Source organism: Cavia porcellus, unplaced genomic scaffold (genome assembly GCF_034190915.1).
Source record: "Cavia porcellus strain 051 isolate PalLab524CR breed Dunkin Hartley unplaced genomic scaffold, mCavPor4.1 scaffold_2, whole genome shotgun sequence".
NCBI lineage: Eukaryota > Metazoa > Chordata > Mammalia > Rodentia > Caviidae > Cavia > Cavia porcellus.
Window position 1 is genome coordinate 7,666,803 of NW_026947485.1, and position 26,942 is coordinate 7,693,744.

At 47.6% G+C, this 26,942-nt stretch overlaps 1 protein-coding gene and 1 long non-coding RNA gene across 14 annotated transcripts in view; one reads left to right on the plus strand and one right to left on the minus strand.

The window, feature by feature from the left end:
* Magi2 (membrane associated guanylate kinase, WW and PDZ domain containing 2) overlaps nucleotides 1-4,412 on the plus strand; it is a 1,223,070-nt gene extending 1,218,658 nt beyond the window's left edge. For 8 of the 12 annotated variants that reach the window (XM_063233871.1, XM_063233916.1, XM_063233891.1 and 5 more), the window contains one exon: nucleotides 1,962-4,412. In XM_063233871.1, coding sequence (XP_063089941.1) covers nucleotides 1,962-2,407 — 446 coding nt within the window. In that variant the 3' untranslated portion in view covers nucleotides 2,408-4,412. The remainder of the gene's footprint in view (nucleotides 1-1,961) is intronic. The other 4 variants (XM_063233926.1, XM_063233884.1, XM_063233923.1 and 1 more) reach the window with 1 other exon arrangement.
* Nucleotides 1-26,942, minus strand: part of LOC134472469 (uncharacterized) — a 60,723-nt gene that overhangs the window by 31,308 nt on the left and 2,473 nt on the right. The gene's annotated exons all lie outside the window — the stretch shown is intronic.

A 26,942-nucleotide genomic window follows, 5' to 3' on the forward strand; every position in this document is an offset into this window, starting at 1 on the left:
TGGCATAACTCAGAACCTCAGCAGCAGCTGCCATGGGAGCCCAGCCTGTGAGGAGGCAGCCTCTGGGGCACAGAAGAGGGGTACTGACGGTCACCCCTGGGCTTCCAGTTGCAAAAAGCTCTGCCCCTCAAAAGTCTACATCATGCAATCAGACATTGCATCCCTGGCTTGGAAAGGAAAAAGTGAGGCGTAGTAGGCCCTTGGTGGGCTTAGTCCAGAGTGGCAAGGCCCATCAATCAGGGGTAGCGGCCACTGAGAGCTTCCGTCTTCCGGTGCTTGTCTAGAATTTTCTACTCACTATGTGAAAACAATACTGACATCAGTCTACAGAATGAAGATGCCTGGTGCCCCGAATACCCCGCTCAAATTCACATCGAAGGAGAGGCTTCTTCATACCTGGGTTGATGTTCTAAAGATGCCCATAATGACTGGGAAAGTCAGCACCCCAGCCCTCTTCCTCTGCCCACCCCTTTACAGATTATCGAAGTTATCACAGAGAATCCCCAGCTTCCAAACAAAGCAGACCCACCAGGGATATAGCTCAGTGGCGTAAGCGCCAGCCTGGCAAGCACAAGGTCCTGAGTTTGATTTCTGGTGCAAATAAAACAAAAAATAATAACAGTTGGACAGTTACATTTAACTTTAAAACAGAGCAGACCCTTGACATTCAGGGCTGGGGACCTCAGGGGATTCCCCAAGGTGTCTGACCAGGTTACAGAGGCTGGAATTCAGAGTTGCATCCCCCAGCCCAGTGCTGAATCCTGCTAAAGAGGGAGGCCCCCACCCCAGGCCCCGGGACCCATGAGTCTTCTTTGGTGCCCCCTCATGTAACCCTAGAATAGCAGGACAAAATGTGAGGGTCTCCAAAGCTCACCAGACATACACCTCACAAATGGCGAGGGGGCCCTGTTGAATTTCCTTTCCTTTGGTGTATCGCTGTCACTCCTGGTGGGAACTAACTCATCTGATTCCTGACGCATCTGCCCCCCTCCTGGGCTGCCAGCCAGCAGTTGCTTTTTAAATTTTTTTTCTTTTTTATCATTCTGCTTTATGTGTGTTTGGATGTTGTAAATTGTCTTCACCGTTTGTGAAAGCAGAGTTTGAAATCCTAAACAAATGTTGAAAATAGGCTTCCTAGAAAGAATCATTTATCTTAGTCTGGGGCCTCCCATGTTAGAAACACACAAAAAAATTAAGGACCATGATTTTGTTTTAAGGCAAGATAACAAGGGTAGTTTTTAGATGCATTGATCTGTGTTCTGAGGTCAGGTGCAGGCGCTGAGACTCGAGCTTTGAGCGACACCCAGCGGCTGGAAAGTCACTCTCCTCGCGGGAGGAGGCAGACAAGCCTTGGTTCCCAAGCCTCACATTCCGCCACCTGGTGGCGCCCGGCGGTGGCCCGGGGCTCTGCTGTGGGACCCCGGGACACCCCTGGGTGCTTCCGATCTGAGTTTGAGAACTCTGTGTCCAGGCGCCCTGGAGTCAGCGCGCACAGAACGCTGTAACCGCTGAGGCCGCTCAGGCTCTGCGGGTACCTCCGAGGGGTCCAAGAAGGCTGGGGGTCCCAGCCCGGAGTGCTGGTGCGGGGGAGGGGCGCCCCGGGCAGCAGGGGGCAATCACAGGGATGCAGGGGAGGCCCCCGGTCCTAGGGAGGCCGCGGGGTGCAGGGGCAGCCACGGGGGGTGTAGGGGAGGCCTCGGGTACCAGGGAGACTGCAGGGTGCAGGGGCAACCACGGGGGGGTGCAGGGGAGGCCTCGGGTACCAGGGAGGCTGCAGGGTGCAGGGGCAACCACGGGGGGTGCAAGGGAGGCCTCGGGTACCAGGGAGGCTGCAGGGTGCAGGGGCAACCACGGGGGTGCAGGGGAGGACGCGGGGTGCAGGGGAGGATGCGGGGTGCAGGGGAGGACGCGGGATGCAGCCCGGGCTCGCGCGCCCCTAACGCTGTGCTCCGTGTCCGCAGACGAACCCGGCGCCCGGAGCGCTCCTGCCGCCGCCGGCCCAGGCCTGCCGGAAGTAGGCGTCTCGCTCGAGGACCTCCTCTCTCCATCCTCGCCACCGCACCTCGCCCCGCCCTCCGACTCTGCCCACTCCAAGAGCCCGGACCCGGCTTGGGACTTCAAAAGGGAACACGACGTTAGGAAACCAAAGGAGCTCCCGGCCGGCGGCCAGAAGAAGCAGCGCCTCGGGGAGCAGAGCGAGCGCTCGAGGAGGCCGAGGCAGGAGGAGGCGCCCGGCGGCGGGAAGGAGGGGCCCCGCCCGGCACCTGGCCCACGGCCCCAGGGGGGCGCGCCGGGGTCGGGACCCGGGGCGCGCAGGGCGGCCCTGGCACCGGGGCCCTGGAAGGTGCCGGGCTCCGACCGCCTGCAGGGCGTGCTCCAGCCGGGCGCCTCGGCCGCCAGCCGGTGAGGGTCCCCGGCCCTCCCCAGGCTCTGCTCTGGCGTTTTAATTTATTGTCACTGTCACACGCACGCACGGGTCCACGAGGTCCGAGGCCTGAGGCCCGGCTGCCGGGGACCTGGACAGCTGTGGAAAAACCAAAAGATCTCACAGAACATCACAGAGACAGTGCAGTGCAGCTTTAGCGAGCAAGAAAGAATGGATTCCCCGCAGCACGAAGGCTTCGGTGGCCCTCGGACGCTGCACCGAGAAAGCAGCCGAGAGAAAGCAATCACAAACTGGAATATCGCCTTAAAAAATTCACACTGCACGGAGCAAGCAGACCCTGAGACAAGAATCTATCTTTTAATCGATCTGAAGCGTTGTATATAAATTGTCCTTGACGTATCTAGACAGGGGTGAAAGGGTTTCTCCGAAACACTGGAAACTGTTCACCCACGACCTCTCCACGCGCACCCGCCTCCCCAGGACGAGGTAGCACTAGTGAGTCCTTCGGTATGATGCCATTTCTACTGCCGTTCCTGTGATCCAATCATACTCTGTGCATTTTCAGTGGTAGGAAAAAAAAGGTTTTAAAAATTGTATCCTAGGAAACAGTTTGCCATGAGTCTGAATTTTGCAGTTTAGCCCATAGCTCGTATTGATTTTCCTCTGAAATGCCCGTTTTGTAATTGAAAGACCACAATCGGTGGCATCGTTTGCCACGCTGCGGCCCCTGTGTGCACAGGCTTTGCCCCGCGAGTTCTCATGGTCTTCCCGGCTCCCCCACGCCCACTCCCCTGCCCCCTTTGCACTTTGACAAGAAGAGAGGCGAGGACACTCTGTCCCACATCGCAGCTTAGGATGAACCTCTAATAGTAAAAGGTCACTAATTTATTTTCATTAAAGGACAGGAGTCCTGTTGGCCTTCCTCTCTGCTCCTCTTTCTTCCTGAACCCTCCACCTTTGTTTTCCATTTGCTTTGGGGTCCTGAACTCTGCTAAGTTCTTTACCTCATGAGCAACCCCCAGATGTCTGCGTCTGTCTCTGCCTGATCCCCTGGGGATCTCCGGGGCTGCTTCCTCCCCGCTGCCTTAGGGTGTCTCTGTGAACGTTAGCATCGTTGATTCTCTCTCGGTCCTTGTCGGTACTTGTCAAAGCTACACATACTAGAAGGTGAAATGTTTCTTCAGGCAGCGTCTTTATGATGCTCTGAACACACAAGGCTTCCTCCTTCCCGTGGCCTGCTGCTAGCCAGAGCCAGGGCGCAGACAGGAGGCCCCTCCTGGTCTCCTGGTCAGGCAGGTTCCCCGGGGAGGTCACACACAGCGGCCACTCTCACCGACTTTTCCCCTCTCTTCCCAAGTGCAGGAACCTGAGCTGAGTGATTTCCATCCGGCCAAGGAGTAGCTGTCTGACGAGAGAGTGTGGTTGGAAGCCTCGTGTAGAGGTTTTGCAGCTCATAAAAGCAGTTTCCCAAAATGAAATCCATCCATCATAAACAAAAGCACAAACACATGTAGCAGTCTGTAATCCTCTTGGTTCATCTCAGTCTTTCTCCCCCGGGCTAGAAATCCAGTCTAGTTTGCCATTAAGTTATTGACGCTGGTTCTGGACAATGCTTCTGTAGTGTAGCTGCACGTCCTGGTACTGTATCCTCCGACCTTTATTTCTCATGTGTTACAAAAGGAAAAACAAAAAAAAATTGAGATTACGCTTGCATAAACTCTAATTTCCACAGTTCACAGCTACCCTCATGCAGCAATTGCTTCATGCGGCTGTAATCCATAACCTGTGAAAACGGCACACATGTCAGCCCACCCCAAATAATATTTCTGTGTAGTGGTAGCTGAGAATTTACCCTGTACAGCTGTATCTCTATAAATATAATTCCATGTATTAATAGTCACAGAAAGACTGTAAGTGAGCAACTATTTTTATGAAACGCACCACTATGGATAAATTAACTTTTACAGAAATCTTGTTTACTGTATGATATTCTAAAACACTGTCAAATAAAATATATATCCAAAAAGCTTTTCTTTTTCAAATTATATAAGCTGTGTGTTAATTTGAAACAGATAGTTACTGAGGTTAACTTATGTCTTTTTTTTTTTTTTAATTGGTACCGGGGATCGAACTCACGACCGCCTGCTTACAAGGCAGGTGCTTATGCCACTGAGCTAAAGCCCCAGCCCAATTATGTCTTTTAAAACCGCAGTCTCCATAGAGTATTTTTAAAGCTAAGTTCACTGCCCCAAACAGGGCTTCTTTGAAACTTGATCTTAAATGCAGTGGGGTTATACGGGAACCACTCGGCCCAAGCACACGGAGAAGTCTTCCCAGACAGCCTGCCAGGAATTTGCATGAGGGTCACTACATCATTTATCAAGTGGCAGTGTTTCTCTTGCCTCCTACAATGATTGATACTGCACCATTCTTTCAAAAAAGATTGAAAATATCAATAAGCAATAAATTCCATTGCACTTTTTTCTTCAACTCAGAAACTTTTCCATGCAAAATTCTGAGGTATTCATGAAGAATTTAGAGAGCAGTCAAATGGGTTTTGCAACGTGTCACACTGCTTGCACGAGGGAAGAGTCCCATGAGGCTTCAGGTGATGGTGACAGCTCTGTCAAGGGGGAGTTGTAGGCTGGGTTCGCTCAAGTCTTTCCCTACTTACGTCAGCAAGAGGCCTGAAATTCCCAAATCGTCACTCCTTCACTCAAATACTGTTTTGTAATAGACTGTGCAACATGTTTAGAAAGAGAAAGAGATGGCCTGAAGTATGAAATCAAACACAAAAGTCAAGATATTGGCAGTGAGTATCTATAGCTCATTATGAAATCGTCTGACAATGGCCCAACACAAGCTGAAAGCACAGAAGACCTACAGAACAAGGTAGCTAGCAGAACAGGGTATAAATATTAATATGCAGTGAACTACTGTTTTCTTTTAAAAATTATCAGGACACCAGAAAGATAAGAAATGAGAGCCAAAGGGCTTAGGGTAGGGACAGGGTACCTGGGGGAGGGGGGACAGCAAGGCACAGCAGGAAAATTCGGGGATACGAAGGAGCAGGTCCCCCCCACCAACCCCGCCACCGCAAGGCTGCCGCTTGTCCAGGCTGGCGTGGAGCAGCCTCCTGCCTCTCAGGAGAGGAGAGGAGTCAGCTATGTGGAAGGTTCAGGCATCTTCCCCAAGCTCTGACATTTTTAAGAAGCAGTAAAGGAGAAGACTGAAACAGTACCTAGATAAACCACCCACAGAGCAAACTTGGCTTCAGCCTCCCAGTCAGCCGAGGGCCTGCGGAGACCCCTTCGCTGGCTCAGGCTCTGACCCCCTCAGAGCAGTCACCAGTCCAGGCCCCGAGACTGGGAGCCCAGGGCCACGGCTGCGAGCTGGGGACAACCTGGACAGCAGAGGGGGCAGGCTGCACGCTGAGAGCCCCTCTGCAGCCCGATGGCGCCCGCACCTCTTTTGGAACCTCAGACTTTCTTTTTTAAATGAGTTTTCTCCAAATTGGGTAAGCCTGGGGTCCCCAAAGTTGAATCTGTGCAGTCTTCTTGACACTGCTATTTGTCAAGCCAAACTCACCTCGGAACAGCTAAATGACATCACTGCTGCAAGAGCTTGAATTTAGAGAGATTTCATTTGCAGGCATTATCGTGCCACGCAGGATGCCCATAAAACCCCAGCGCGCTCCCCAAGTCCTAAGAGGGGAAGGGCTCTCTGTCTAATGATAAGTTCTACACTCTGTCTCGATCATGCTGGCACCAATTAAGTGGGGAGAGATTACGATTGTGATCATTGGTGGTAATAACAGCTGTGGCTGTAAACATTTGTGTATAAACAGCAGAGCAACACCCTGGAATTAAGTGGAACCCTTGCTAGGCCTTAGGGAGCTTACTGCACAGGCAACTCAGTGATCAGGAGGTACCACAAGCTTGTCTGCCCAGCACCTTGGGGAGGCTCCCTGGCACCCACAAATGAGAGCCACGGCTGTTTTGGGGGGCGGTCGGAGAGCTCAGTGGATCTTTCTTCTGAGGAAACCACATCATGCTGAGTGGCTTCGTTTACTGCAAGACCCTAGGACTGCAGCAAGGGGTGACTTTGATCTCTCCTAAGCAGGAGGCCAGTTTTCTAATGCCTGGCCAGGGGCGGCCAGCCCTGCGGAAGGATCTGAACACTCCCCTGTGATTACACCCGAGGTAATTACAGTCACACCAGGTGCAGTATCTCAGAGTCATGGGCACAAAGGGCTTCGATCAGTTCCGCGTCTTAGACACTCAGTCTTGCCTCCAGCATGAGGCAGTGGGCTGGAGGTGGCCACATTTCTGGAATTAAGGTGTCTAGCATGCAGTAGGCCTCCATGATGTTGGTGGAGAATGGGTCATTTTTAAGTCCCCTGCTCTTGAAATCCAGGAGCGTTTCCCCAGAGGAAGAACGGCTCCCGGTGTGGGAACCCTTCCCGCCCTGCTCCTGGGGCTCATGTCCAGCAGCCCTTGCAAGTGATTGGCCAGAGTGGGCAGTTGGTGATTTTTTTTCTTCATTAGTCAGCAGCTGTGTCTACAAAATTCTGGCCCAGACCTGGATGTTATTTGAACAGCACTTGAGATGAAAGCTGTCGGTTGGGGCCCATCCAGGTGCTTTGTCCAAGAGAAAGCAGAAGTCACAGGCTCTGGACTTTCTCCTGGGCACATGCAGGCCCAGTGCTGGCCATGGGAGCTGGGACTCCCAGCCCTGGGCTCAGGAAGGCAGGGCCAGGCCCAGCCCCAGATGACAGTCTTCTTACTCCAGCCCACATCCTTTCCACTAATATCCGTGACCAAATTCCTGTTCACTGCATCCCATCGATTTGGGTCTTTGGGTGAGCTTGGCCTCCCAACTGCAGGTGTTGGCCAGAAGCCAGTAGAGGACCCCGTTACGGGGGGCCTGGATTGACCCAGCCTCCCTCTGCCTCCCTGCTACAGTTTCGGCTCCTCCAGATCACACACACACACACACACCATTTGACTTTCTGCCCTGCTCCTGTGGCTCATGTCCAGCAGCCCTTGCAAGCAAAACTTTCAGACATCCCTGTCCAGCCAGCTTGATCCACAGGACCTGCTGCTCCTTGGGGGCCCCAGAGCAACTCTGCTTCACTCCTAGGCCTGGCTCTCAGTCCAAGAGGATGCTCAGAGCCTGTGTCTCACTGGGCTCCCTGGGAGGGACAAGTCACTGCAGGTCACTGCCAACCTCCGCTGCTCACCCAAGGCAGCAGACAAAAAGCCAAGATGGTGCTCCCCACCGCTGCTGGGGTCCAGGAGCTGATGGGGTGCATGAGGGCGCAGCCTGGTGTAGGACACGGCACGATTGCAACTATGGAGAGCATTACAGTAAAAAAAAAAAAAAAAAAAAAAAAAGGAACCTTATTCCAGTAAGACACACTGCCGAGAATGGTGGCATAAGTGTCCCCAGTGAGGGGAAGATCTGGAGCACTTCAAGGGGATTAATGACCGTGTGCCTTTTACTATAATAAATCTTTTAGAGCCTTTCTTTCATATTTCTATCTGCACATGGTATCCGCATTCCTCATGGGGAGTTGGTCCAGACTCACAAAACATCCCAGCACTCTGAGTATTCCCATCCATCCCTCCAGACACTACAGAACTTTTGCTCCCACTCTGGGTCCTCTGGGTACAGAGCTCCGGGATGGCTCATTGGAGTGGGGTGCATTCTGAGATGAGTGGGTGAGGACAACTGTACTAAGCAGTCCTGGCCTTCTGCGGAGACCAGGGCCACAGGCTTCTGGATTTCTCTCTCCGCCCCCAGAGTCTGAATGAGAGGCCCAGCCCCCAGGGCCCTGGCACTCTCTGGAGCTTCTAGTGGTGCAAGACCACAGCTACTACCCCACAGGGGTGGTGAACCCCACAGAGGTGGGGGAGCCCAACCCAGAGCCGGGGGTGGAAACGAGGAGGGGGTAACAGCAGCTTCAGGGGCCACTGCCAGCCGCATTCCTTGGTGACAACCAGTCCCATGGCCCCAGCTGGACAGAGGGGAGCTGGGAATGTGAGTTCCACGGGGCAGCCACTTCTGGACACGTGGAACTGGGCGTGGGCAGACACTTCTGATTTACCAGCCTTTCTATAGGATTTTCATAAGAAGAAAGGTCTCCTCCTCCCCGATAAAAACTGCCCAAAAGAAGGCATTGTGAGAATTTCTCCTGCTCCCTTAGCGAAGGGGCCACTACCTGCACGGGGAAATCAGACGTGGAGACATTTCCACAGTGCCTCCCTCCCAGAGCATACAGGAACACAATGTGGGGCCGCACTGGCACCCACCTGCTGCCTGCAAAGAGGCAAGGACCTCGGACACGGGGACCACCAAGGCACCCTGCAAACCACAGCCACCGTCTCTGCCAGTGTAGCAGGAAAACAGCCACAGAAAAAACACACAGGAGCTCCCACCAACCGCAGCATGGCAGAAGCGGCAGCCACTCGTCGTGCCATCCAGGAAGCCGGGATGTCTGTGGACCCCGTCAACACGTGAGCACCACTGGGCAGGATCACAGCTGCCGGGCTGATGCTCTGGTCCTGTAACATCACGGCTGGTGTGGTTACAGAATGAGAGGTGTTTGAAGGGATGGCAGACAGGGGAGACCCGCAGCTCAGAAAAGGAGTAGCAAACTCTGAGGTCCATCTGGACCAGGAGCCCCCAGGGCCGGGGGCCATGCAGCACATGATCCGAATAAGCCCGGGAGTCTCCCACAAGGTCATTTGCTTTGAGCAAAGTGGCCCAGGACAGGTACTCCCTGATCAAGGCAGCTGAGGGCTGTCTACAGTGAGCAGGTAACCTGGAAGGAACAGTCACCAAAGCAAATACCAGCCCCGCAGCAAGACACACAGTACTTTGTGTGCCACTGATAGACAGACAGGCAGGCAGAGAACTCGCAGGGAGGTCTCCAGAGCCACCACAGTGGCCAGGAGGAGTGCAAAGGCCACACTGAGAAGCCTGCAGAGGGAAGGAATCTTGGTGAGACCAGGAGCAGCCACAAAGGACAAGGAACATGGCATCTCTTTAGCGTGAGCTGAAAGCCCAGGGTTCGCATTATCCTGCATTCATAATCTCCTTGAATCTACAAAACTGCTCTTCCTGAGGTCACGCGACCTCACTCCAAGACCGAGTGTAAAGCTACATGGGCATCTTGACCTCAGCGCCAGGGATGTTTTGGACCAGATAATGTGTGTCAGAGGAGGCCGTGCTGTGCATTCTGGGATGCTCAGTGACATCCCTGACTTGTGCCACCCATTGGCACAGCCACACATCTCAAGTGTGGCCTCATATCCTCAGGGGCAGAGGAGAGGGGACAGATAAATGTACTCCTGATGGCAGCCACAGAGCTACAAGAACTGAGGCTGAAGGACTGGAAACAAGGGTCACACAGGTCAGAAGCAGAATCAACACACACGTGGTTAACACGCCCCAAGGCACGGTGGCGATGTGATTGTCTCTTTAACAACTGGGTGACCAGATGTAAGAAAAGTGCTCCTTGGTGGCACTCTCATACTGCATATGACATTTAACTGAAAATGGATCATAGGCCCAAAGGTAAAACCTAAATCTTTCATAACATGGACTTAAATCAGAATGGAAGGTCTCTCATTAACAGACAATGTCAAAAAATTGTTTAATGCAGATCAATGGCAAATGCTTGCAAAACAAAAATCTGATAAAAGAGCTGAATTCCAAATATATTTTAAAGCTATAAAATTCAGTAACAAAAACAGCTCAGTTTTTGAAGAGTAAAAGATTTGAAAAGGCACTCCACCAGAGAAGATTCACAAAAGGCAAAAGACACATAAAGGAACGCTCCATGTGATTAGTGAGGAAAATACAAAGGGAGTATCATTTACATGTTAGAACAGATTTCACAATGAACACGCTATTGGGAGTGTAAACTTACACAATTATTGTGGAAAATTTAAGTTAAGACACAGTCCCCACATGATCCGGCAATCCCACTTTATGGTATAAGAGAAGCCAGGGTCTCACTATGCAGTTCAGGCTGGCCCTGAACCCACTTAGTAGCCCAGGTTAATCTCAAAAAAAAGAGAATACTTACATTATACACAAAAACCTCTACACAAATGTTTCTAGTGGCTCTGCTTTAGCTCCAAAATGTGGAAATAAGTCAAATGTCCTTCCATCTATGAATGGTAAACAATCGGAACCACCTCCATACACCGAAACATTGCTCAGAATGGAAAAGAATAAACTACTGACAGCCCAACAGTGTGGGTAACCCTCGAGTGCATTACCTCAGCAAATGAACCCAGACTCACAAGGTTATGAAACGTGGCTCCGTTTATGATGCTCCAGATGTAATGACGGGGACAAGAACAAGGGCTGGGAAAGAGGGCAGTGGTGACCAGGGGCTCGGAGAGTGGAGGCGGACACCGGGGCCTGGGAGCATCCTTCCTGTGCTGAGACTGGACTCTGTCATAACCGGGCGACACTTGCCTGACCTCGTGTTTGTCCAAACTCACAGTCATACCTCAGAAAGCAACCTGGGAAGAGGATTTCTGCTTGGGCGTCCAGAGACAAGACCGATCCCTCGTGAGCCTGACCACAGTGGAGCGCGGCCTCTCGGGCCACCTTCCACTCCTCCGCTTCATAAGAGTGAGAAAATACACTTCTCGTGCATTTGCTTTCATCTGTCACTTTCCCCTTACAGCATTGGGGTGTAAGCCTCATATTTCTCCAGCTCCATCAGTTTGACCTCCGAGAACAGCTCCTGGAACACAGCAAGAGCTTTCTGCACACGTGCCTACGAGGGTGCACAGGGGGTGCAGGATGGAGAGGAGGATGAATGGAGGACGGCTGGACGGGCTGGACAGGGACGAATCCAGTTTCCTCCTGGAGAATTTGAGTATAAAGCGCGAAGTGAGGAGACATCAAGCAGCAGGTCACTGCGAGGAGCAGCGCTGGGCTGGGAGGTGCCCTGAGTCCCCAGAGCAGCCGCGAAAGCACACAGGTGTGAGGGCCATCGTGTCCTGCAGTTCCTGCTCGGGGACCCTCTCTGACCAGGTGCCCGGAGGGCTCCCTCATCATCCTGCTCCTGGGAAGAGCCAAACCCCACTCCTGCCCCTCTCCGCCGGCTGCAGCACCCCTCAGTGCACCCTGTGCAGAATCAGCCTGAGTCATCCCCTGTGGCCAGCCTCGGGGGTGCAGCTGAGTGGGTGCCTGGGGAAGCAGTTCTTCTCCAGCGGGATAAAGTCTGACACAGGATGGTGAAGGAAAGCACGACCCAGTTGGACGACGATGCAGAGGTCAGAGGAAGTGGGAAAGGGGAGACCGTCCACGCCAGGCTCACAGTACCAGACCCCAGATCTGGTGTCCACAGCAAGGGAGGAGTAAGGTGTCCCCTCGAAGCCAGTTTGTCCTGTTAAATAAGTCCACAGTCATCTATGGTCCCCGCTGGGCACAGCCAAGTTAGGCAGCTCCAACCCTGGGCACCAAAGAAGCCCAAGAGGGAACAGAGTTGGATTTCACTGCCATGCACTACAGCCTGCCCCCAGAATCTGTGGGACATCAGAGGAAGTATGGGGGGAGGAAGGGCCCCCATAAGACAGCTTTAACAGCACATACAGTCACAAGCCAGCTGTGCCCCCATGACAACAGGAGCACGCCACGGGGAGGCAGGACGCTGACCATGATTGTCAGGTTTCCCCGCTGGGGGGGGCCGGGGTGCCCACAGGTCAGACTCAGACGGGCAGCAGGAGGCTGCAGCCGGCTCTGCAACAAGATCAGAACCCCAGAAGTGGAAGCTGCTCCCCTCCGGCTCGCTCAGCATGACCAGGTCCACGTGCATCCCAGGGCGGGGGGCACGCCTGTCCCTGGAAGCCAGGGCATGGGCACAGCCAGGCAAGCGTGACAGGACCCAAAGGCTCCAGGCCGACGATGGCCGGGCCACGGAGGAAACCTTGGGACTCACGGAAAGCGGCAGCGGCAGCCATGTGGACCCAGCCCGGGAGAACCGAGGTTGCTGCTGCACCCAGGCGAGGCTCTATTGTGACCTCCGTTACTTTGCAGCTGTAGCCACTGTAACGCTGCTAATCTGTGGGATTTGGGCTCCGCTGCTTGGTTTTTTATCATTTCCAGGGGAGTGGTTGTTTCTGCTTTTTCATCTTCTTTTTCTTTGTCTTCCCCTTCCCCTCCCCCTCCTCCTCTTCTTACTCCTCCTCCTCCTTTTCCATCTCCTCTTCTTCCTACTCTGTTTTCATTTTTCTTGCTCTTCTTCCCTTTGGTTCTTCTTGCTGGTCCTGGATGATGATAATACTTGAAAGTCTCAAGCGTTTCCTGTTTGACCTGCTCTCTCTTTTAGGGTATCTCCTCTCCTCTCCAACTCGGCCCTGATCTTACTCTTAGCATTTCTCTACCCCTGACTATCTCATCTGCACTCCCCTCCTCTCCATCTGTCAGAGGGCATAAACATAACAGGAGACTAAGTGCACTAGAGAACAGAATAAAAATGAACCAGGGCTACGCGTTAACAGCACCATTTAAGGACACAGCAGGGCAATTGCTAACAAAGCTGGGCTTAGACGAGCCAGGAAACAACCACGAACAGAGCCTCACAGTCCCCCCCCCCCCCCCCGCCATCCCTGAATACACTGCCCCCATCTTCACCCCCTCTGACTACACAAACACTCCCCCAAGTGCCCTAGACAGCAGCCCTTTCTTTCTCCAGCTATCAAATAACTCCAACAGCGTCCCACCCCCGGTCCACTCTCCTCTGACCTGCGGCCTCTTGTCTTCCTGCTTCCCCTTGGCAAACCCTGGCCTTTCCCCTCCTCTCCACATCCCCCACCTCACACATCCCAGGACCATGCGCAGCCCAATCTTGGATTCTGCATAACTTGTTTTACAAAGATTCCGCAAGATGAGCAAACGTTCCTAAGAAATTTTAGAATGATAAACAAATGATGTTTTGCCCCACAAGCAGTACACCACACGGAGCGTGACATGATCACCACAGGCTTTCTGTCTCTCTTTGCTTTGATGTACAAGGGTCTTGGATTATGAGCAAAACAAAATATTCTCACAAATTTCGGTGTTGCTGTAATCTGTCAGGGGCATGACAAAAGGGTGGAATGGTCCAAACAAGTTGTGTTCATGGTGGATGTTTGCTTGGTTCACCTGACACTGTAATAACCAGGAGGAGTTCTCTCCTTTCAACATAAAGACAGGGTTCAGTTTAATTAAACTGAAAAACTTGTGGGAGTGAACAGCATCCCTGTACAGACAGAGCCATGAACACATAACTAGAAAACAAAACCCAACTAAAAAGATCTTCACGTCGACACTAAACTCTCTTTACTCCGTTTGACCTCAATGCCAAAAAAGAAGAAAAAAATTAATTATACAACAAATATGAGAAAACAGGGCAACATAAAGCCTCCTGTATTTGTGTTTACAAGCTCTTGCAGGACTGAGCCAAGGCTCCTTGAAAGACTACACATGCGCTGAATCCAAGTTAATGCAAGATGCAGAAAGATACAAGATCAGCCTACAGTGGCGCCCAGAGTCAAACGAAGAAGAGCCCAAGAACTCTGTGTGCTCCTGGAGATGCCAAGGACCCAACCGATGGCCTGGAGCCTGCGGCCACGTCCCATCCGTGATGATGATCAGTTAACTGCTGCACCCCCGAAGACTCCCCACTCTCCCAACACAGACCCAGGAGGGCCAGGGGAGAGCGCGGCAAGCACCCCACAGCAGAGCACTGCAAAGTGATTCAAGAGCAACGGAAGAAACTCAGCAGTTTCGAAGAAGCCATGAGCCAGAGATGAGGAAATTAACACACAAACTGACCGTGTAGATACAGGAGAAACAAAAACATTGAAAATCCCAACAAAATGATTCAAAACATAAATAACAAATTTATCAAAGCCATAGGCAAGAGAAGCAAACAAAAAGAATACATATACAAAAAGAAGAAATCAAATTACACTACTGGTAGATAGGATTCTGTATGCTGAAGATCCAAAAAATTCCACCAAAGGATTCCTAGAATTAATATCCACATTCAGCAATACGGTAAAATACAAAAATAATACACAAAAGTTGATAGCATTTGTGTAAACCAATAATGAACACACCAAAACAGAAATTAGGAAATCAATCCCATAAAACATTGACTACTTAGGAATTAACCTAACCAAGCGAGAGACCTCTGCAAAGAAAACTACAGTTCTCTGAAGAAGGCGACTGGAGAAGATATCTGAAAATGGAAAGATATCCCATTTCTGGATAGGCAGAATATCATCAAATGGCAATACTCCCAAAGCTGATACACAGATTTAATGAAATCCCAGTCAAAATGCCACTCAGTTCCTCACAGAACTGAGTAAAACAATCCTAAAATTCAGAAGGAACTCAAAGAGAGCTCAAACAGTAAAAGCAATACTGGCTAATAAGAACAAAGCAGGAGGCATCACAATCCCAGGTTTTGAGCTGTATTACAAAGCTATAGTGACAAAAACAGCATGGTGCTGGCACAAAAAACAGACATATGGAGCCATAGAACAGAACACAGAATGCAGAAACAACCCCGGGCACATTCAATCACCTGATCTTGGACAAAGAGGTCAAAAATATACTCTTAGTGGGAAAGGCCTCTTCGACAAATGGTGCTGGGAAGTTGAATTTCCATCCACATGTGGAAGATTACAGCTCGACCTGTGTCTCTCACCATGCACTAAATAAAGTCAAAACGGATCAAAGGTCTACATGCTAACACAGAAACACTTACCCTGCTGGAATATACGGTAGGTAAAACTCTTGTGTGTGTGTGTGTGTGTGTGTGTGTGTGTGTGTGTGTGTGTGTTTTGTTTTTTTGGGTTTTTTTGTATGTTTGTTTGTTTGTTTGTTTTTGGTACTGATGAACAAACTCACAACTTCGCACTTACCAGGCAATTTCTTGTGCCACTGAGCTAAAGGTAGGTAATGCCCAGCCCAAGGTAGGTAAAACTCTTGAAGTCATAACCATAGGCAAGGACCTTCTGAATGGAACCTCAGTTGCACAAGAAATAATAAAAAGTCACAAATGGACTTGTGTCAAGTTTAAAAGCTTCTGCATAGCAAAGGAAGCAACCAACAGAGTGAAGAGACAATCTACAGAATGGAGAAAAGTTTTGTAAGCTATTCCTCGGACAGAGGACTAATATCTAAAATAAAGAACTCGGAAAACATTAGCCTCCCCCAAATAAAAGACTCAATCATAAATAGGCAGCTGAAATGAATGGACACTTCACAGAAGAGGTACAAATAGCCACAAAACGCAGGAAAAAATGCTCTACAGCCCTGGCCATTAGAGAAATGCAAATTGAAACAACAGTAATATTTCATCTCACTCCAGAAAGAATGGCACACATCAAGAAATCAAATAATCTGTGGCCAGGAATTTAGCTCAGCAGCATAAGCACCAGCCCAGCAAGTGTGAGGTCATGAGTTTGATCCCCAGTACAAAAAAGAAAAAAAAAATCACAAAGCTGGTGAGGCAGCGGTGGAAAAGGACCCTTTCTACTTTGTTAGCGGTATTGTAAACTAGCACAGCACTATGGAAATCAGTATGGAGATCCCTCAGGAAAGTAAACCTAGGGACTCCGTTCACCAGCTATGCCCTTCCTGAAAGGGTCAAAGGCATCAGATTATAATGATATGCAAATCAAAGTTCATTCATAATAGCGGAATTTTGGAAGCAGCCAATGTGTCCATCCAGCAGCATGAGCCCCCAGAGGGCTCCCCCACCCTCTCCCACCTCACAGGGCGCCCCGACCTTGCTGGCGAGCACCCTTCCGCCCCCGCTCTTCCCTCCACTGCTTTCCACACTGCCTTGCCTGCCCCCTGCCCTGAGTCCTTCTGCTGAGCCCCACAAGTCATCCACGGCCTCCCCACACCCCGATTCTCCTTCCTGAGTGTGTGTGTGCCTCCCCGGGCTCCCTAGGGCCCCAGCTCTCCCTGGAGGCCTCTTCTTCCCGGGAGTGGTGGCCATTTCCCTCCTGCTTCCTGTGTTCCACGACAGGCCGCGTCTTTTCAGGCATCTCTTTGTCTCCTGGAGCTCCTCCTCCATCCTCTTCCCCAACACCCCCAGCCTTGGCCTCACATGCTGACCCCACTTGCCCAGCCTTCGGGACTGTCTTCTATTGTTGCAGGCGCCTCCCCTTTCTCCTACCATATGCGTGCGGTGCTGTCCATTTCAGACTACACGTTGCTTCTGCTATATCCCATAAAGTCTCATGTTATAGATGCATTTTCATTTGCTTCTAAATATTTTAAAATTTCCCTTGAGACTTGGCTATCACTGAAAATCCATCTCCTCCCAAAATTCTCACTCTGAAACCTAATCAGAGTACTAGGTGGTGGGCCCTTGGGAGTGATGAGGGACCTTATGAAAGAGACAACAGAAGCTTGTTTGTCAGGACAGCTCAGGAAACCGCTGTCACCTGACAGCAAACCTGCCAGCCCCTGCTCCCCAGGCTCTAAAATAGTGAGAACTATTCCCTTCCAAAGCACCCAGACTACGGCATCTTATTGTTGAAGCCAGAAAAGGCTCGGATGTCATCTCTGACTCACGTGTCAGATAGAACTGTTCATGTGCAAGTGTTCTGAGGTTTTCCAGGTGTCTTTGTTACTCATGGCCCCTATGCACTCTGAGCATATGCTTCACCTGATTCCTATTCTTTTGCATTTCTTACAGTGTGTTTTCATGGCCAGGATGAGATTAATCTCCACAAATCTTCCACGTGGGAATCCAAACAGTGTGTGATCTGCCATCACTGGATGAAGTCAACTCGAGCTGTCTGCTGTATCCACTGATTGCTGCTGCGTCCCGTTCACCTGTGTCTTGATTGATTTTCTGCCCACTGGATCTGAGCTAGTTCAGAGTCTGGTCAGCCCCTGTACTGACTCCCTCAATCCTACAAATCCTCTTTTCTCTCCTGCTAGGTGTTTAATTAACTGAACCACAATCCTCATCCAAATCTTCAGGCACATCTTCCCCATGTCCACCCATGCTGAATGTAATTAGGTCCCAGCCATACTGACCGGCACCTCCTGAAACAAATGACCCCTAACCTCAAGTGGGCACCATGTCCTGCCAAGTGAGAGACTGCCTTCCTCGGTCCATCCTGGGGGCAGACCTGCTGCCATGCGTTGTGGAGGGTCACCCTTCTCATTTCCCTTCAAATCAGCACCACCTCCTCCTCCTCAGCCCTCACTCAGGAGCCGGCCCAGGCTCACTGGGAAAGTGGAGTCCTCAGCCTCTGCTGAAGTCAGCTTGTGCCCCGCACCCTGCTCCAACCATGGCTGCTCAGGGCGACAACCTCCTCAGTTCTGCACCAGGCTCTTGCTTACCTGGGGAGGTGCAGCAGAAGGTCTCCTCTTTCTCCTCCACATCACCACACAGAGTTTTCACAGCAGGCTGTTCCAGGGAGTTTCTTTCTTCCCCTTTTCACCCATGCAGAGTTCTCCCTGCCCCCATGGGGTAGACCCTGAGCCTTGCTTCTAGCTAATAAAGACGGCCAAGACAATAGAACGCTTCTTCCTCCCACTGTCTAAGAGGGACTAGAGCCCAGGTTGTCCTTGCTGGCTTGAGGAAGCATGCTGCATGTGGGGAGAGGGCCGGTGGAACTGTGCAGGGGACAGCAGCCTCCATAGACAGCCACCAAGAAGCCAGGGGCCTCGGTCACACACACACACCGGGAAAGGATATGGCAAACAACCTCAGTGCACTGCAGAGGGGGTAACAGTCCAGTGAGGCCTCCAAGCAGAGTGGGGCTGGCTGAGCCCTCTATGGCAGCCTAGTGAGACCCCCCAGACCAAGGTTCCAATTGACCTGTGTCTGACCGAGAGAACTGCGAGGTACTAAACCTGTTGTTTTAACATGCGAGGGTTGCAGTAATTTGTGATGTGAAAAAAAGAGAAAACTAATATATTTCCAGCCCCAGAATGCACCGTTTCTCTGCTCTATGCCTTTGCCTCAGCACCTGTGCACACTAACATTCTATATTACACTCTCCTCCTTGCTGATTAACAGCCTGTGCTCCCCATGACCCCCAAACAAGGATTGCACTACAAGAGGAACCATCTTTGATTTTTCTCTTCCATCATATTCTAGTGCCATTAAAAGTCTCAATAGATATTTGTGGAGTCAATGAATAAATGCAGAATGCTAACTCTTGTTACTCTGCAGAAGAATTCATTAAGCGCACATCTCTTGGGGAGGAAGGAAAAGTTCATTTTGTTTCAACTGGTTATTATGAAGCTGCTTAAGCACTGATTCAAAAGCCAGTGTGTTGTGCCTGAGCACGGCTTCTTACCAGTTTGCTTTCTTCCAGGGATGAGTGATAATTTCTTACGGCGACGTTCTTCAAGGCCTTTTAACCCAACTAACATTTTAAAAAGACATTTTCACATCATGGCTCAGCAGACACCAACACCCACGTACGCAGTGGAGACAAAAGTTTCCCACACTACTGCCTACCCGTCCTCCCAGCATCCTCTCCGCTTGTTTCCCCTGGTCTGCTGTGTTTCATCTGTAAAATTCAGACGAGACTCTCCTGGCCAGCACCATGGACAGCTCCTCCCCTGGCGTTTGCCGGGCGTGGTTTCTGTGGATTTGGGGTCCTGCTTCCCAGTTGGTAGGAAGCTGCCACCTCTGCGGTGCTCCGTGGGAAGCAGAGACACCTACCTCAGTGGCAAGAGACTGGTGGCAGGGCTGGTCCCGTCTCAGGGGCTGCCATGGCTGGCAGATGGTGAAATGCACAGAGTCACCTCTCCCTCCTGCGGGACTCTGTGCCTAAGTCAGGCCCTGTCACCATCAGCGCTCGGCTCCTTCCAAAGACCCTCAGGCCCAAGCAGCAGGCCTGACTCCTTCTGAGTCCCCCTCTTGTCTCAGATGTCCAAATGGTCTCCAAGTCACCAGCGTGTGCCCCTTGACTCAAGTGCTTTTTTTTCAAATGTTAGCCCCCTTGCATGGTTCCAAATGGAGTAGCTTGCAAAGCTAATGGGAGATTGTGGAAAAGTGCTTTCAGGCAGTGAGAACAGATCAGCGAGCCGGAAAAGCCGACACAGGTGGAGTGCAGTGAGGTTAAAGCTTGAAATGCCACCTGCTGGCAGATCTGGGTCCGCAGGTCTCCTTCAGGTACTGTTCTGTTTATCTGGACCTGATATAAATCCTAGCAACCGCAGATGACAAGGATGCCACCCCTTCAAAACTGATGCAAAGTGTCTTTGTCCTCCTTTTAATCATGTAGTTCAAGGCGGTTTTTCTTTTTTAGGCCCCTGCTGGGTTCCAGCTCAGCAGTGCAGCCGGAAGAGGGAGGGTTTCCGATTCCTGCCTCCTGGCTGTCTGTCCTTACCCACCCTTCCCCTGAGGGTTGCTGTGTAGACTGAGGAGGAGGTGCTCGGGAAGTCAGAAAGGAATGGGAAGCCCTGACCGTTGTCTGCAGGGCTCCTCCTGTGCCTCTGGCTTCTCCTCGCCTTCTAGGCCACCTTCTCCTTTAGTCTCTTTTTATCCTTTTTCACTGTAGCCCTTTTCCTTGGGTCAAATGGCCTCGCTTCTCTTTGTGTTCCTGCCCTATACCTCGCCCCTGTGGGATGTAGCATGTCAGGGGTTTCTCTGCTGAGGTGCCACTCACTCGTCACCATGCAGAAGCAACAGCCAAATCCACATGTGGGAATTCTGCAGGACAAATGACCCAGCTTCCTCGCCCTGTGACTACCAGCTGGGGGAGAGGCGGCCATCACACAAGACACATGAACATTTTAAATCAGGGTTAGTCTTTTCTCAGAGAGCAGTGTAATGAGTCCCAACTGCACAACACGCAGTTTTGGCACTTATGAATATTTTGGGCATCTTAACTGTTTGCTCCAACAGATTTGTGCATGCATACATGTGTGTGTGCATGTGTGCACTTGTGAAGTATAATAACTGCTGTCTGAATGAACCCCCCAAGTTTCTGTGCTGGAAACTGATCCCAGATGTGACAGTGATCGGATGGAGCCTTGGGCGAGGAATTTAAACCAAGGACTCCACTGACACATGCTTCCGTAGAAGGGCCTGCTGGACTGGGCACTTGGCTCAGTGTTAGTGCAAGGCTGGGGATGCAATGCCCAGCTGAGCACACAGAGTGCTACAGGAGGAGGCCCACCATCTTTCCCTCCTCAAACCTCTGCCGTGTGAGGACATATCCACCCTCTCCTGTCTTCTGCCACTGCCCTGTGAAGACACAGCGGCAAGGCCTCAGAAGATGCCTCACCTCAGCCTGGGACTTCCTGGCCTCCAGAACTGTGAGAGAATGTATTGCTCTTCTTCACAACTTTCCCATGCTCAGGTGCTGGGTGCTGGTTACTAAGTACACTTATAGTAGTGCAAAGGGACTCAGAAAATACTGTCATAATGCAAAGCCCAGAGTTTAAATCACCTACCAGTGCCTTTTTACATCTCTTACAGAAACACTGTCAGAAGTTCTCAGCCTTCGAAAAGGGGCTTTCTTGGAAACCTCCCTGTAACCTTCCATGAGGACTTTCTCTGAAGAATTCTGGAGGTTTATTAAAATACCATTTCTCTGTATAAACTAAGAATAAAATTCCTTTAGCATGTGGCTTAAAGGAATCCCACAGTTTTTGACCACACGATGAAGTATGTTTATTCTGGGTGTGGGTGGCAGTGCCCACGGTGCAGGTAGCCTGGATGAAATGTAAAAGCAGGCTTGGCTGGTGCTGCCTGGGGCTCTCTGCTCACCATGATCTGTTTCTCCTCTGCGATGCCCCTCTGCCACGCCACCCCGCCTTGGAGCCAGCAACTAGGGACCGAAACCTCTATGAGCACTGAGCTAAATAAAACTTTCATTCTTTTGCCTTGGGTGCTGGGTAGTTTGTGTCCATAAGGCACTGTACGACCTTAGTTACTTTTCTTATTTCTTGGACAAAATATCTAAGAGATAAAGGAGAAAAGGTTTATTCAGCTCACCATTTGTAGAGGTTTCAGTTCATAATTGGCACAAATTCTGGTGTGTTGTAGTGTTATTATCACTCAACTGTACAAACTAATTTCTTCTTTAATTTCATCTGTGACCCATTGGTTGTTCAGTAGGGTGCAATTTAATCTCCACATGTTGATGAAGTTCTTGTGGTTTCCTTTGGCATGGCTTTCCAATGTCATTGCACTGTGGTCTGATAGTACACATGGGATAATTTCAGTTTCTTTACATTTATCTAAGCATGTTCTATGAGGCAGTACATGGTGTATTTTGGAGAATGTCCCAGGTGCAGTTGAGAAGGAATAGTCTGATGTGGTGGGTTGAAAGACTCTATAAAATTTACTAAGTCCATTTGCTCAAAAGTTTGATCTAGTTCTAATATTTCATTATTGATTTTTTTATCTAGTTGATCTGTCTTTTTGTGACAGAGGGGACTGACATCTCCAAATACAATTGTATTAAGGCTTATTTGATTTTTCATGTCCATTAATAACTTTATATAACTGGGTACACTAATATTTATTGCATATGTTTATGTTTGACATATCTTCCTCTTGGATTGTTCCTTTACCAGGTTGTAGTGACCTTATTTATCTCTCTTAGTCAGTCTTGACTTGAAGTTCACTTTACCTGCAAATAGAATAGTAACCCCTGCTTTTTCTGAATTCCTGTTTAATGGAGTATTGTTTTCTATCCTTTGATTTTCCGTCTATGGGACACAATAAAAGCAGTCTTAAGAGGGAAATTTATAGCAATACATACCCATATCAGGAAAATAGAGCAAGCTCATATAAGCAACATAATGTTGAGCCTCAAACTTCTAGAAAAAGAAGAGCAGGCTGAACTAAAAGCTTGTACAAGGGAGGAAATTATAAAGATCAGAGAAGAAATCAACACACTGGAGACTGAAAAAAAAATACAAAGAATCAGTGAACCACTGGAGTTAATTCTTTGAAAGATTAAATAAAATTGACAAACCCTTGGCCAATATTATCAAAAAATGAAAGAAAAGATTCAAAGCCATGCAATTAGGAATGAAAAGGGTGAAATCACAACAGACCTGTAAAAATCCAGAAAATCATCTATACCTACTCTGAAAACTTGTACTCTAATAAGATGGAAAACACAGAAGAAATGTACAGACTCCTAGATACATATGAATTACCAAAGCTGAATCAAAAGTTACAAAAACCCTAATTAACCCAATATCAATAAATGAAATTAAAAATATAATTAAAAACCTATCAACAGAGAAAAGCCCAGGCCCTGATGGATTCACTGATGAATTCTACAAGAAATTTAGTGAAAACCTAACATCACTACTCCTCAAAATCTTTAATTAAACTGAAAGGGAAACATACCCCCAAACTCATTCTTGGAAAGCAAATACTACTCTGATTCCAAAACCAAAGAAGGACCCAACTAAGAAAGAGAATTACAGGCCAATGTCCTTAGTGAACATTGATGCAAAAATCCTCAATAGATACTGGTAAACATACTGCAGCAAACTGCCAAAAAGATTGTACACCATGATCAAGTGGGATTCATCCCAGGGATGCAGGATTGGTTCAACATACGTAAACCCATAAATGTAATATATCATATAAACAGAGACAAGGGTAAAAGTCATGATTATCTCAATAGATGCAGAAAAAGCTTTTGAAAAAGTCCAGCACCCATTCATGATAAAAAAAAAATCCTACAGAAAATTGGAATAGATGGTCTTTATCTCAATCTGATAAAAGCCATCTATGGCAAACCAACAGCTAACATCATACTAAATGGACATCTCACTGTAAAATCAGGAGCAAGACAAGGATTTCTACTGTCTCCACTCTTATTTAACATAGTCCTGGAAACTTTAGCCAGAGCAATTAGACAAGAGAAAGAAATAAAACAAATAGTGTTAGGAAAGGAAGAAATTAAACTATCATTATTTGCAGATGACATGATACTGTACTTAGAAGATCTTAGAAACTCCACCAAAAGACTTCTAGATTTAATTAGCAAATTCAGTAATATAGTTGGTTACAGAGTCAACAATCAAAATCAATAGTCTTCCTGTATACAAATAACAAATCCACTGAGAGAGAAATCAGGGAAACAATAGCATCAAAAAATGAAATGTTTAGGAATAAATATAATGAAGGATGTAACAGGCCTCTACACTGAAAACTATAGTACTCTGGAAAAGGAGATTGAAGAGGACATTAGAAAATGGAGAGATGGCCCATGCTCTTGGGTAGGAAGAACCAATACAGTGGAAGTGGCTATACTACAACCTAAGTGTCCATCAACTGAGGAATGGATAAAAAAGTTGTGGCATTTTTATACAATGGAGTACTACTCAGCTATAAATAATAATCACATTGAGATATTTATAAATAAATGGACGCAGCTTGAGACCATACTCATAAGTGAAATAAATCAAACTCACATATATAAATACCGAATAGTTTCCCTAGGGTAAGAAATGATAAGAATACAAAAAAGTATGTGGTAATCATGATTCTCAATCTATTGGTTTGAAGCCATATAATGCTTTTACTCATTAATTGCAAAGGTTTTAACCTGGGTTGTTCGATTTTAGTATTGGTGATAGTACGAATAGCTATTTTAAAGAAAACAACACATCATAAAAGCTAGTGCTGATTCAATGTCACCTTGTTTTGAAATCCCATCAAGCTGTTGTACATTGGTTTCCACTGGTTTTAACATGTTGTATCTTACTATATGCGATAGTATAAACAAAAATTTTTATAGGCAAAGAGATAATATAGAAACCATTGTTCATTTTCTATTAGCTGGTTCTAAATACCTGTAATTGTTTCATTCTCTTGAATGGCTTCACACTGTCTTGATATGCTTGATGCTATAGTACACGAAGTTATACTCAAATAATTCAAGGAAAGAGGCACTATGGTGACTACTATTATGTTAGATTATCTGGGGGTGAAACACAATGATGCTCAAATTGTTCGGTTCTGACCTGTGTCGTTCTGTTACAATGTCCTCTTTTATCTCAATCTCCACCCTTTTTTTAAATTAATCTATTTTTTCTCATTTTTTTCAATTAAGGGAAAACTAAATTAAAAAATAGCAAGATATATTATAGCAACTTTTTGTTTTCCTATTAACCTGATTTGAACCTCAGTATTGCTCTCCCCATCTCGTTCTGTCTGATTCTACTATATTCTATTTTGTTTGATAGTATCAAGTTTGAGGGTATAGGCAACCACTTTGAAGGCAATAAAATTTACTATGATGCCCATTATGGTTTGACTATTATCTTCTTTTGAAGTCCTGTAAGGTCTCCAGTGTAGGTTTTATTGGTCTTGTACTGTACGATTTGGATCAATTCTATTATACCTGATGATATAGGCAACTCTTTAAAAATAGCAAGAGGCACAATGGTAACCACTTTTGGTCACCTGATATTCTATTTTTGCATCATGTACTATGCCCATCCTTCTGTTCTAAATGACTCTGTTGTGTTTAGTCACATTAGGTTTTATTCTCTTCAAAAAAAGTAATAAGAACTGTGGGAGTAAAAAAACCCAAAAAGTGTAATTGTTATTGTAAAAAAGAGAGGAAAGGAAGGTGGTCTAAGGGATATAACTGCAGGTATGTTTGAGTGTGTAGGATGGAAAACCATATTACTGAGCTTTTGTTGGATCATTGAACGGAACTGTCTGCAATCTCACTGTATGAATGTCCACTTTATATGCTTTAATTTTATAATTTATACAACTGTTTCTAAGATGACAATGTGTAACCTATTAACTAGTGATTTCTTACTGTGTATTTTTTCCTGAAATTCTGTATTATTTGTACCCTGTTACTGCTTTGTTTTTTTATTTCCTTTCTTTTTTCTCTTTAAATAAATAAAAGAAAGTGGCTATACTTCCAAAACTGTTATACAGATTCAATACAATCCCAATCAAACTTCCAATATCATATCTTACACAATTAGAGAAAACAATCCTAAAATCTATCTGGAAATCATACGAGACCTAGAGTAGCAAAAGCAATCCTGGGCAACAAAAATAAGACAAGGGACATCACAAGCCCTGACTTGAAATTACACTATAAAGCTACTGTGATAAAACAGACCTGATCATCACTGAAATAGATTAGAAGATGCTGAACAACTGCAGACACACTCAGCTACCTGATCTTTGACAAAGATGCCAATCACATTCACTGGAAGAAAGACAGCCGTTTTAATAAATGGTGTTGGAAAAAATGGGTTTCCACATGTTGAAGATTAAAACTGGACCCGTATCTTTCACCATGTACTAAGTTAAAATCAGATTGGATTAAAGATCTTAATATTAAAACAGAAACATTAAATCTACTGGAAGACAGAATAGGTAAAACTCTTGAAGACATTGATGTAGGCAAAGACTTCATGAATAAAACCTAGATTGCACAGGATTTATTGCAAAGGATCAACAAATGGGATCTCAATCCTACTGAAAAGCTTTTATACAACAAGAGAAATCACTAACAGAATGAAGAGACAACCCACAATGTGGGAGAAGATGTGTGCCAGTTGTTCCTCAGATAAAAGATTACTATCGAGAACATATAAAAAACTAAAAAAAATAAAAAATAAAAAATCAGCCCTCCCAGATTTAAAGACTCAGTCCAAAAATGGGCATCTGAGATGAACACACACTTCTCAGATAAAGAAGTACAAACAGCAAATAAATACGTAAAAATTCAACAGCACTGGTCATTTGAGAGATACAAATTAAAATAACACTGAGATTCCACCTTACCCCAGAAAGAATGGCTAGTATTAAGAAATCAACCAACAACAAGTGCTGGAGGGGCTGTGAAGGGAAAAGAATCCTTCTCCACTGTCTGTGGGAGTGTAGACTGGTACAATAACTGTGGGAAATCAGTGTGGAGGTTCCTCAAAAAACTAGGATTGGAGGTCCCATTCAATCCAGCTATTCTCCTTCTGGGTATCTTCCCAAAAGAATTAAAAACATTATACCACAGCAATACATGCATACCCATGTTTATAGCAGCACAGTTTATAATAGACAGATCTTGGAAACAACCTAAATGCCCATCAACTGAGAAGTGGATAAAAAAGATGTGGTATTTCTATACAATGGAATACTACTCAGCTATAAAGAATGATCAACTGGACACTTTTATAGGTAAATGGATGTGCCTCAAGAACATATTTATTGGTGAAATAAATAAGACATGCATGTATAAACATTGCATTATTTCATTGTGACAAGTTGAAAGAAATGCCATGTTTATATTTATGTATATACATATATAAAATAGTTAAGGTAATTTTTTTTAAAAAGAGGCATAATGGCCTCCTTTGTCTTCCACGTGGCCTGTTCAGAAGCAAGTTCAATGCCTCCCTTCACCAAACACTTCTGTAGGTTCTGCCTTCTAACCTTGTCCCAGTCTTTTTGTCCCAGAGAGAATGACCTCAGCCAAAGCAACAGCTCAGATCACACCCGCCTTTACCTGTGAGCCATTCTGAGTTGACTTTTGGATGTCTCAAG